The 13,213-nt window shown below is 41.1% G+C and overlaps 1 protein-coding gene across 1 annotated transcript in view; it reads right to left on the bottom strand.

Moving 5' to 3' along the window:
* Nucleotides 1–13,213, bottom strand: part of LOC114682663 (glutamyl aminopeptidase) — a 73,733-nt gene that overhangs the window by 17,285 nt on the left and 43,235 nt on the right. The window contains exons 11-14 of the mRNA XM_028856632.2: nt 12,176–12,255; nt 2,629–2,762; nt 2,447–2,502; nt 96–246 (exon numbers count right to left, since the gene is read on the bottom strand). Coding sequence (XP_028712465.1) covers nt 96–246; nt 2,447–2,502; nt 2,629–2,762; nt 12,176–12,255 — 421 coding nt within the window. The remainder of the gene's footprint in view (nt 1–95; nt 247–2,446; nt 2,503–2,628; nt 2,763–12,175; nt 12,256–13,213) is intronic.

Below are 13,213 nucleotides of genomic sequence, written 5' to 3' on the forward strand. Positions count from 1 at the left end.
GACAGATATCCCACAAGATAGAGCTCCTTCCCTGAGAAGCCACCCCAGTCAACTGAACATTTACAATTATGGTGTACTCATAGCATTAATGTCACCTCTATCATGGGGTACAGCTCTCTGTCATCTTCAAACATGCTAATGATGTAGGTTACAGCTGAAATGGCTCTCTGCCATGGTAAGAAATCCTTTTCTGATTTGAGATACCTGGTCAAGTCCAGGGCTATCTCATAACTCAGAAGTCGGGCTCTGAGGAAGAAAACAAATAGGACAATTAATTGAAAACTGGACTTTCAATTGAAAGGATCAGTATGGTGATTCTAGGATTTTATGTTAGTGAACATTTCTCTACTAAACAATTAAAAAAATTGCATTTATGGGTTAGAGAGATGGCTTAGTGGTTATAAGCACTTCTTATTTTTGAAGAGGACCAGAGTTCTCAGCATCCCTGTCAGGAGGTTCACAACTGCTTGTAATTCTAGCTCTAGGGGATTAGATGCCCTCTTCTGTCCTCTGTGGGCTCCCACACATATGTGCGCACACACACACACACACACACACACATCTTTTTAAAATAGAGAGAGAAATTTCACTTGTTGTTGAGACTCAACTGAAAAGTTTTTGCTCAGGATTGGGACCAAAGCTAAGTGATGGGGCACTTGCCTGGCACCCCAATAGTCAGCATCATAAAAAATTATGGAAAAGTATTTCTAAAAGTTTGGTTCAGATATATTTGAGAAGAATGATAGCTAGATACATTGCCCTTAATATTGTCCTTAACATTTTGAATGTTGATACACACAGAAAATGCTACTCTCAATCTTAACCAGAGATGTGGCTAGCAGTGATGAATAAAGAGAAGATGCATGGCGCTCCAGGAGCTGAGATTAAGTGCTGATGGAATGCACAGCTCGAAGTTGGACATTTCTGCCTCTCCCTATAAGATTCAAGGAGCATTGCAAGAGAGGTCCAACTCAGAGAGCTTTGGAAAATATATCTTTACTGTTAGTCAGTCAAGGTGGTGCATTTTCTTCAAGTAATAGAATTTGATGAGAACTTATAAGGAAGATCATCTCTTAGGTTCTGTCTGACTATTTTCTCATTTATTTCTTACCACAGTCTTACATAGTCACCTCTATAGTTTTCTATAAGGGTATTGATCCAGACAGATGTTAAAATGTTACTCCAGTTTCTACAGAAACAGGATTTTATTCAGGTTCAAAAGCTGATTGTTTAACCCTTTGAAAACTGTCAACATTTTTGGACTTCTGATGTTATCTAAGGAGTCCATGTCAAATGTTTCTACTTTAACCAGTAGCCATCAATCTGATTGGCTAGTAGTTATTGAACAATAACTCTAACTAACAGTCACATGCTGTTATGAGTTGGGTTCAGATGCCCATTCTCATAAAAGGATTTCTTGGGCAGTATGGACAATAATAAGCAATGATAATACAGTACTGTGGGGAAAGATTAGGCACCTAAGAATGATGCCCAACTCAGGCAGAGGAGTCAGAAGAGGCTTCCTAAGGAATCCACATCTATTCTCATGCTTAGACAAAGCTATGGAAAAACAAAGAAATCAAATCAGCTGTATATCTAGCTTCTGAAGAGGGTTAAAAACTTAATAAATAATTATTAGGGTCAGATGATCTGAAAAAAATGTCAAGAGGTACCAAAGTCACTGTCCCTCTGTTCCCCAATCTAGGTTGCTTATCTTTCTCTAGGTTCAGATTACTCTCAGATCATGAAGAAAAGAAAAAGTCAAATTTCCAAACTAGCTCCCAAATGCTAACCATTGCAAAAGCACTGTGGCTTCTTCTTCTTGTCCCAGTGACTTAGACAAAAATTCACAATTCTAGATTAAAATATCTAATAGTTAGCTCGGGCTTGCAAACTGAAACTCTGTGCATGCATTTGTTAAATCCAGTTACAAAGGTATATTTTAAAACTAGGTCCTTCATATTTTACTTGCTTGTTTTTAGGGGGAGGGGACTGCACACGTGGAGGTCAGAGGGGAGTATATTGAAACGATTGCTCTCCTATCAAGAGGGTCCTGGGGCTCGAACTCAGGTCATCAGGCTTGGCAAAGGCCACCTTTACCCTTTGAGCCATCTCATCAGTCTGAGATGCTCTTTTGATCATTTTAAAATATCACTAATTAAGTCAAAGACCTTGATACGGAATTTATCACACCCCATGCCAGCAGGGGAGGAGGTGGGGGTGGGAAGCTTGTGTGTCTATGAATAGCTAATATTGGTATTTGCTATGAGGCTTGCATGAACTTTTTAAAAAGAGGGCCAAAAATAACAATAATGTTTAAAATACAGACTTTAGATGCTTTCAGTTTTAAAAAAAAATCTAATACTTAAATGTATTGTAACTAATTCTAAACATGTATGGAAAACTCATGGTATTTTAAGTGACCTAACCTCATTTTAAGACATACCTTGCCAAAGCAAAAGCATCATCAATAAAACTTGCACGGTCAGCAGAGGAGAAGTTCTGGAAAAGGAAGGGGAAAAAAAAAGCCATGAGTCTCAAAAGCAAAGAGCATTGAAAAAATTAGTATCTTTAAAGTGCTGTTCTTGGAATAGAACTACAATAGTTCGTAAGCACACTGTCTCTTACCAAGTGGTATGAGGAAAGAGTTCTCTCTATCCAGTCCCAAGTTCCTGCTTCATAATTTACACGATAAAACCCAATGTGATCTGGGTTTATTTTGAGAAAACCATCTCCACCAAGACTAGAATTCAAAGTGATTCCTGTGGTAGTAAATAAAGACTAATGAGAAACATGTTTGCGTACACTGTAAACACAGAGAAATTAGACCCAGAGGGCAAAAAGAAAAAAGAAAAAAAAAAAAAGGAAAGAAAAGCAATATTAGCTCCAAGAGTAGAGTTTGATTTGGACCCAAAGCCCCCAAGCCTAATTCTTATTTAGTTGCCTAACTTTAGAATGTCACTGGAGTGAGCAAGATGAACAAGAAATAAGTAATGTCAACAAGCATCCTGCCATTTGTGACCTACACTCCTCTATGGCAGAAGCATGCCACACGAGTGCAATAGCTCTAAGTTGGTCAGTCCAGTAGTAAAGAAAATGATGCCCAAAGACAAAGAAATAACTGCCTCCTAGGAGGAGTCCATACGTTCCCAAGTGTAATGGATTAAATATGTGAAGGCTATTCACTGGCACAATCTGGGGAAGGGTGGAGAGGCAAACATTTAAAGAACACCTTCTCAGAATCATCTCAGGAGCTGGATCTACTGGTATATGTTTACAATTCCAGCTACTCATGGGACTGGGGCAGATTATAGGCTTACTGCGACTACAGTGAGTTCAAAGCCAGTCTGGGCAACCCAGTAAGACCTTACCTCAAAATCAAATTCAAACAGATCTGGAGGTGTGGACCAGTGGTGGAGCACTTGCCTACCAGGAGCGAGCCCCCAAGTCTAATCCCCCAAACAAAATAAATCTAGATTGCAGCTAGTGGAAATAACTGTTGCTAAGCAGGATAATAATGTGAGAACCATGGCATGTTTAAGCCATTGGGATTTGCTGCAATCTACTTGGAACCCAAATGCAATGCTCTTACTTGGCAATCCACTTCCTACTTGTGTTTTCAATTTTATTTGTCTTTGCAAGGTCGTCTACATTCTTATCTCAATTGACAATAAGAGTGATTTTTTTTAATCAGTAGAGTTAGCAAATTAAGTTTCTTTCCAAAGTACCATCCAACACACACACAGGACTCCAGCATCAAGCTTTTAGAAGCCCAGTGCTGAAGGGACAGAGACTTAAATTTTAGGTCAAACGTACACCTTAAAAATAATAGCTGTGTTCAGATACCACAAGTATTTGCCAGTATCATTTCCATACTTTCCCATTAATACATATTTTGTCTGCATGGGAAATGGACTATTCAAATAATGGTGTGGGGACTTAGAATATGTGGGAGATTTCAAGGAGTTAATCCAGTGATAATGTAGGAATAGGTACTGGAAAACAGCAGATGAGGTTGGCAAAGACCGGTGTCCATGGCACATGCCATGTGAAAGAATCCATCCTCTGAGGGGGGAAAACACAGATTAGATTGTCAAACAAGGAAATAACATGCCTAAGTCTGTTTCCTAGAAAAATAATTTTTGACGGTGATAGGGAAGGTATTTTGGATTATCATCTAAACGCAGGAAGACCAATTTGGAACCCAGCTGTAATAATCTAGCACAAGAAAGGGTGAGAACTCGGACTGAGGTGGTCACAATGAGAACAGAGCAGAGGCACGTTTGAGGGAAAGCCAGCACGGCTCTCCTTCTGCCTAGAGGAGGGGCAAAGGCTTGCACAGCGAGATGAGTGATGGTGTTGCCATCAGAGAATAGAGGAAGGCAAGTTTGGGAGGAAAAGATGATTTAAATTTTGGACGCATTTGCAAGGTCTGGAAGATATCCAGGACACAGTAGTTTTTCATAGTATATAAGTAAATTCTTCAACAAGACAATAAGTTTCCTTGGGAACCTTCACAGCAGGTACTTGACAAATTATAAACCCTCACCTCACTCCTGCAGTATCTATCTTTCCGTGCCGTTTGGCCATGAAGAAGTTGTTGAAAGGAAGCTAATCTTTTGGCAACCTCACCCTTTGAATGTCTGCACTGGGAGGAGAGTTTCTTGCTACGGGAAAAGCCATATGTTACTGAAGATTGAACAGGGACCTCTAAGTTTGACAGACCTGGGATAAAATCCTTTCTATGAGACTGGCAAGCTGTGTAACTCTGGCCAAATCACTTGACCTCTCTGTGTCCCAGTTTACCAGGAGGAAAAACGGGGATAAAATCCCTCTCGGGGCTGTTGGGAAGGTTGAGTAAGATAACGCACATGAAGCAGGGTCACATCATTAGGTGTTATGTGACCAACAGATGGTAGCCATCCCCATTATTTTGAAACAGGATAGGCTGCCAGTTCTAGAAATAGCCAAGCAAATATAAATAACATTGAGAAGTTCCTGGCAATCCATCTAAATACTGCAGTAATTTACTGTGCTTTATACGTGCCCAGTTGAGCCTGTCTAACGTTACTGTGATTTTTCTCACTTTATGGATGAGGAAGCTGAGACCCAGGAAGTCAGTAGTTAAGGACTTTCCAAGTTCACGCTACTTTGAGCAAGGTTGACAACAGCAAACTGTACGGCTGTTCCCTGATGTAACAAAGCAAATAGAATAGCGGATTGCCTGCTCCTGCGTGCATATCTGTTTTTATTCTTTTTAATGACTGTAGTATCAACACATGTTCTTTACGGGAAATAAAGTATAAAGAATGCCAGGCAGGATGGCACATGCCTGAACTGGGTGTAATTCCAGCACTCAGGAGGCTGAGGCAGGAGGATGGCTGCAAGTTTGAGGCCACTCTGTGCTGCAGAACTGACCCTGTTTCAAACAGAACCAAACACAAAAGTGTACAAAATAATATAAAAGTTACTCACCAAGCTTGATTTTTTTAAAAAATTTCTTTGTGTGTACGTGTGGGAGAAGCTTCCACGTGTACACACAAGCAAACAAAAATAAGCATGATGTTGCCCTACCTACTTCTGTGACTAGTAATCTTTGGTCATTTGAAATTACACTCTGGAGTCTTATTTTATATTCTGAAAACGGATGTGCAATGGCCAATCACAAGAGACTCATATCACCCACCTCATAAATGATTTTGTTCTATTTTTACTAGTCCCGTGGAGCAAATGTTGGGTAAGTTATCCCGAGTAGGGGCTCTTTCTAAGGTTTTCCCTCTCAGGGCTGGTGATCCAGCGGGTGAAAGACAGGCCACACAAATGGAAGACTCGAGCTGGGATCCCCAAAACCCCCATAGTAGGTACACACCTGTAACCCCAGTGTTGAGAGGGAAAACAGAGGTGGATCCCCAGGGCCGTGGCTGGCCAATCTACCCCAAACAGTGAGGAGAGTGCCTGAACACCATACATGTGGTGAACCCATACACACAGCTGTGTGTGCACCAGTGTACACATATACCTATAGCATGCACATACACAGACAATACATTTTTAAAAATAATTTAAAACTTTCACTCTCTAAAGTTAAGCATGGTCCACTGTAAAATGGACTTTTTATCCACTTGTGGTAACGTTTTCAACAGAATTGTGCTGCATGTGCAGTCCCAGCTGTTCAAGAGATTGATGCAGGGGGATCATGAATCATGAGTTGAAGGCTAGCCTGGGAAACTTAGTGAGATCCCAGAGTGGTGCAGGGGAGAAGAGAAGAGAGATGGGAAGGAAGGGAAAAGCGAGGAATTGAGTCATGATCGTATGAGTTATAATTATAGGGTCTTTCCCCAGAGCTCAGGGACTGACACAGAGCATTTGCCTGCAAAGAAAGTTGCTTGCAATTGTTTGGGTTTTTTGGTTTTTGAGATAAGACTGTGCTACATGGCCCAGGCAAGTCTGGACCTTGCTATATACTCAAGGCTGACCTTGAACAAATAACTCTCCTTCCGCAGCCTCCGGCTACAATTTTAATACACAATAGGCAATTCAAGGAAGTCTGAAAAAATGCAACCTGCCTATCATGAGAAAGGGTTTTCCTTAATGTTGATTTGGGTGATCTGGAAGAACACCTCACAAAGGAGAGCTGGATAGTGAAGATCTGCTGGTATGTCTCCCAGCTGCCCCAGGAGGCAGGTGCCCACCTGAGCCAGCACATGCGCCCTTACCTTCCTTCCCTTTGAGAAGTCTGGTTCTACAGTCAACAGCATACATGGCAGAAACCTGTTAGTGGTTCCCTTCCACTAGGTAAGACCTATACTACATACACTAGTCTCCTTCACTGCTAAGTAGCATCATACTGTTGAGGACTAGATGTAAAATGTAGACACAAGTAATCAATGCTTTACTCGTCCTGGTCCCCCCGGTATCTTTCTGTGCATACTGGTTGAAAAAGACCCATGAAAAGATTCCAACATCCAGGTTGTATCAGAACTGCAAGATGGAAGGAAACCGAACTTCCAAGCTGTTGTTTGCTAGACAGTCACCTGAAGACGTGGCGAGCCAGAAAACACTTCCTTTGACTCGTGTGCAAACAGGAAACTTTCATGGCATCAAGGCACTATTGACAGTTTCCAAGTGCAGTAACTGGGCTCTCCTGGACAATGCATTGCGTCGGTGCCACAGTCTGATGATGTCTTTAAAATGGTGGCTTTATCCTGGAATCCCCTAATCTGCACTTAGCCTATCCTCACTAGAAAGAGATCTCTAATTAGCCTACAGGGGTGCACTGGTTCAGTAGCACACCACGATACCTGATTAGTACATTTGACAGTTAGCATTCTTGCTTAGTCTCCTGTGTTTGGTTTACGTGAATAAATCTCCCAAGACGTGATTGACTGGGGCTGAGTTGACAAACTGGGGTTCTGAACCAGCACAACTCACCCCACGTTTGTACGTTACACAAGACGCACAGTGAAAACATGGAGAACATGTTAAAGTTATGTGCTTGTCATCTTTTTGATAATAAATATTTAGACATACCCACTTGGAACATTTTAGTAAACTCTATTTCCATGATACTGGAATTTGCTCATTTAAATTCTTACAGTCCAGACGTGAAAGTCATAAAAAATCATCACCTCCAAATCTACAGCTACCCTAGGTCTTAGACCCTCTTGTAAATCCTGCATCTGGAGTAATATTTTAACCCTCCTCCAAAACCACACTCCTGGAATAATGTGTTAGGCTCTCTCCTATAGTAATGTCTTAGGCCCTCTCCTATAGTAATGACTTAGGCCATCTCCTATAGTAATGTCTTAGGCCCTCTCCTATAGTAATGTCTTAGGCCCTCTTCTATAGTAACGTCTTAGGCCCTCTTCTATAGTATTGTCTTTGGTTATCTCTTTAACTCCACACCCGAGATAATGTTTTAGTCTCTCTCCTGGCCCCCAGTCCTGGAGTAATGCCTACAGAAACAGTGTTCAAGCAAGACAGATAACTCTTTTGTCCTGTGACAACAATCATCGGAATGTCAGAATGTAGCAAATGAAAGCACAAAGGTGGAGTCCTGTTAGATACAGATGCATTGTTATAACAGAAACATCAACTGATATCAAAGACAGAGATATAACTAAAACAGAACACAACATCGAGGAGAACAGGATGGGCACACAGCCCTCCACTAAGCAAGGGCTTACCAAATTCTTACCACGTGCCTAGCAGTTGCTGATAATCGATGGGGAACAAGAGACAGTAAGTACTTTGTATCTCCCAGGAGCTTATAATTTAGGTGAAAAAGAAGAGAGTAAATGGAGCTTCAATAACTGATTTCTGTTTAAATACCAACCACTAACACTAAGAATAACAGGACTAACAAGACTGCCGGCATCAGCTACATAAGAAAAGAGTATTTAGAACGATTATCTTTAATAAAATCCCAGTGACCACAAACAGCAGCAGTAAAGATAAGGACATATTTTTTGGTAAGAATAAATTCACTTTAACGAAGTTAAGACCATTTAAATGAGGGTGATTTTCTGTCTGGATTAGAATAGCCAGAAAACATTTTGTTTGAGATTTACTGCTTTTGTTAGAAACCACGTATTTTTCTCCCACTGCTTAAAATATCATGTACAATACTTGTGTAAATAAAAGATCCCGGAAGTCCTATTATTGTTTGGGGCATTTCTAACTGATGAATCATCAGAGTGTCCCAAAGCAGGGATGTGCGACAGGTAACATGAGCTGGTTGCCTGTCCAGCACACTCAGGACATATTCATCATCTGTACCCTGAGCTGAAGATGTCCTCAAACAGGAAACAGGAACTCATGGTGTAGCCTAAAAATGGAGCAGGCGCTTTGAAGTGGGAAGAAACGTCCAGTTCTTTTTCTGGCGGAGAGACCAGTCGTGATTCTGAAGTTTCGGATAAAGGTAGGTTTGTTTATCACAGCTCCTTGAGTACCTGAGCCCTTTATCCATTTATCTATTCACTTATGCATACAGTAAACAGTTACAGAGCAGCAGCAGCAACCAGGAAGTCATTCGTTCCCTCAAAAGAGTATTCTATAAGGAAGAGAGACACGGATACACCAGTATGGCACAGGCGCCGTGTTAGACGTGCCTGAGAGCTGGAAGGGCGCAGGCAAGCTCCTTCTCTCTTTCACACACACTCCCTGTCTGAGGCACAGACCCCTCCGTACTCCATCAGTCCTGTTACCCTCAAACACTAGTGAGCCCCGAGTTTTAACCTAGGTATATTTTCCATAGCAACCTTTCCTGGACCTATAAATCTGCACCAGTCCTTGTCCTGTGGGTATCATTTACCCCCTGCATCATGGCAACAGTTATGACAGAATCTGTCTGTCTACTGACCTGCCCTAGACAGCAGCCTACAAGATAGGAAGGGTTGAACTTCACTCTCCTGGTGTTCATTCCCAATCTGCCCCCAAAACTACTTTTTAAAAAATATCTGCTTGAGCTAGAATGTGGCTAACATGATGACTACAGTGCTTGCCCAGCAGGCATGAAATCTTTGATTCCATCCCCAGCATGGTGTAGGCAGGTGTCCAGGCTCACACATGGAATCCCAGAACTGTCAATGGGGAGCAGGAGAATCAGGAGTTCAAGGCCAGCCTTGACTGCATAACAAGCAGGAGGCCAGCCTGGCTTACGTGAGACTCTGTCTCAAAAATAAAACAAAACAAAACTTGCCTGAAAAAAAAAATGAACTAAGGATTGAGTATTCAAAAAATTCTTAATAAATATATAACAAATACTAGAAGAATATTTATTCTGAACTCTTGACATTTGTTTTCTGAAGTGCTTTAGTGAGCTTTCACCATCTAGAACATTCTCTTATATGAAATCCTCATTTCATATAAGAAATGGAACACTGGAAAAATTATGTTAGAGTGGATGAATTATTCATGTTTTTAAATTTGTAAACAGTGAATCAAGCTGCCACCGAGACAGTCTTCCGACCTTCAGTTAAACACAGCGACCAACAGGGAACATGTGTGGTGATGGTACACTCAAAGGCATTGAAACCCTAACCTTCTTATTGTGCCTTTTATAGAGCCGAGGGACATTTCCACTGTCTTTTATTCCTCTTTCTGTCCTCCGCAGTTTCTGTTGGCAAACCTGCCTGTGAGTAGGAAAATGATCAGCACACAGACCACAAGACATTCTGCTAAGAATTCAAGCACAGCATGAATATGTGGAATACTGAGACAAAAAGGCATTGGTCTGAAACTTCTGGAAGGATCCAGTGTCATTGGCCACAATGTCAGAGCAATCATTAGTACAAACAATGAAGGGGGAATTTTCCTACGATCATATTTTCTGTCAGAACAGCCTGGAGATGAGTCTTACCTTCATAATAGCAAAGATGGAAGAGTTGGCAACAGAACTAAACATGTGAGAGAATTTATAATAAAAGTAAAGCCGGGCGGTGGTGGCACATGCCTTTAATCCCAGCACTAAAGAGTCAGAGCCAGGCGGATCTCTGTGAGTTCAAGGCCAGCCTGGTCTACAGAGTAAGATCCAGGACAGGCACCAAAACTACAGAGAGAAACTCTGTCTCAAAAAAACAAAACCAAAAACAAACAAACAAATAAAAAGAAAAAAAAAAAAGAAACAGCAAAGATGAAAGACACCTAAGGCAGAAATACTACTATACAAATGATTCTAATGTACTCTGTAGGACAGATAAAGAAGAGGTGACATCTCTATATGAATACAGGATGATATGGATCCGTTCTGGAAGGGAACGGAGCATTGATCCTTGCCACAACATGGATGAACCCTGGAAAATCTATGTTTTAATTGAAATGAGACAGTAGAAAAACACTATTATCACGTCATAAAACAAATATCCAGAATAAGTTAAGTCCTCATAAGTTCACTAACATATGGGACTCTTTCTGAGGTGATGGTATCACGTAGCTATAAACTTAACTAAAAAGATTGGATGATACATTTTATTTTGAAAATTGTTTTGAGACAGAGCTTCATGTAATTCAAGCTATCCCCGACTGCAGGCTAACCTTGAACTCTCTGGGTAGCTGAGGATAACCCTGAGTTTGTGATCCTCTTGCTTCTAACTCCTGAATGCTGGGATTACAACTGCTCATCACCACGTCTGGTTATATTTGGTGCTGAATACTGAACCCAGGGCTTCGTGAGTGCTGAGTCAGCACTCTGCCAGCTGAGGTCTAACCCCAGCTCAGGTGACCTAGTTTAGATGGGTCAATCTGGGGACAAGTAACCAGGGGCAGATAAAGGAATGCAGGTTGCGTTAGCTTCAAGAACCCCCAGGGAAATCCTACAGAATATGCTGTTCTCAGGCCACCTTCTCATGGGACAGAATGAAGAAACCCAGCCTGCTGTCTTAGATAAGAAATAGTTTGCAACATAAAACAACCACAGTGATCAAGTCATAAAAAGCAAGATTCTCCATGGCTTACTTCCTGCGATACAAGATGTGTTGAGATGGTCTTTGCTCTCGAGTGACTTGAAATCTAGCTAGAAGGGGAAAGTGCACAAATAAAATAGCTCCTCAAAAAACAACATCAACAACACAATTCTCCTAGGATTGATGCTAAAATCTCCCTTACTTAATGGTTTCTTTTTCAGCAATTTTGAAGTTTGTGAGAAGACCTTGTTTTTTGAAAGAACCCTAAATGTTTTCAAATAAGGAAAAGAAAAACCACTGGAAAGAAAACAAGAAATACATTGCAAACTGATTATTCTAATTGAAAGAGAACATTAGAAAAGCAGGCCATTCCCGGGATATTTTAAGAACCCTGGTATTCTATCTGATAAAAAGAGCAGAAGAAGAAGGAGGGAGGAGGGAAAGAAGAACAAACAGAGAGATGAACTGGAGGGGGAGGAGGAAGCTAGGAAAGGCAGGAATCTCCCAGCTGGGTTTCTCCAAGGATTGGCAGGTCAGTAACATTCCTTAAGCTATGGCCCTCTGTTCCTGTGTGCCATGATCAATCACCAGAAAGGTCATGGAGGTGGGAAAGATCTCATTGGAGACAAAGTTTTAGATTTATTGATAGATCGTTAAAGAGATGACTTTCAGCTGAAATTTACAACTTTTGGCTTAATTGTTGATTCACTCTATATTTGTTTACTGAAATGCATCAATTCAAAGAAGAAATGAATGTGTTAAATAATATTTACCTTCTGTTGATGACCTGTTGTAGACTGTGACCCTTGAGTTGTTATTTTCAGTCCATTTAACTGGAATATTCCATGTGTAACTAAAATTTTTAAGGAAGAAACATTTAACTTAATCATGAAAAGCTTAAATGTCAAAATCAACAGACAAAAGCATTTTTCCTTATAAGTAGTAACTGGTCAGTGTGTAGGACACAACATACAAAGTTTGCAATATATACTTCAGGGATGAAGATGGGCCGTGGCCTGACAGTTCTCAGTCTCTATGTACCCACAAAATGTAGAAATTTGTGTAAAAATCTGATGAGGGTGAAGAAAGGTGTTCAGTAAAAAATATTTTGAAACAAATATCTTGCATTACTTGCACAAATGTAGCATTGTACATCATAACGCAGAACCTCTGCATTCTGACCTGTGGAGGGTCTAGCATGGTACACTTTCTGTCAAATGACACTGAGATTCTATTCTCCTACCCACTAAGCATCGCCTGCTCTACTCTAGAAATCACTTGATAATTCCAACCATGAGAATCAATGCTACAAAGGGAAATCACCAGGTAAGCTCATTTCTGGGGTGCCTAAGTATTCTGTCCGTTTTGTGGAATTGGAGGGTTGGTTTTCCGGGCTCCTGCACACCAAGGATGCCCTTTAACAAAGAGCTGCCTTTGAACTTTTTATTTTGAGACTAAGCCCCTCTAAACTATGCAGGCTGGCTTTGAATTCATTCTGCAGCCCAGGAAGGTCTTGAACTTGTCATCCTGCTGTCTCCAGGAGAATGCCTGGTCACATGTTTCAGAAGACTAGTGTATAAATGGTTTCCTAGGTCCTACAGTGGATGTCATGGGTGCCTCAGGCTTAGCCAATGTCATCTTCTTGCAGCTTTTCCCCTTCCCCATCCGAGTATGCTTTCCTACCTGGCTAACTGAGAGCTACCCTCAGGCTACTGGAGCCTGAAAGCCCAAAGTTCCAGGAAATGTATTCCTCTGAATGTGGCTCTCTGCCATGGTGGATGGTAGTGACAACCTGTCTTGTCTAATCTGTC

This window comes from Peromyscus leucopus, chromosome 6 (assembly GCF_004664715.2).
Source record: "Peromyscus leucopus breed LL Stock chromosome 6, UCI_PerLeu_2.1, whole genome shotgun sequence".
Classification (NCBI taxonomy): domain Eukaryota; kingdom Metazoa; phylum Chordata; class Mammalia; order Rodentia; family Cricetidae; genus Peromyscus; species Peromyscus leucopus.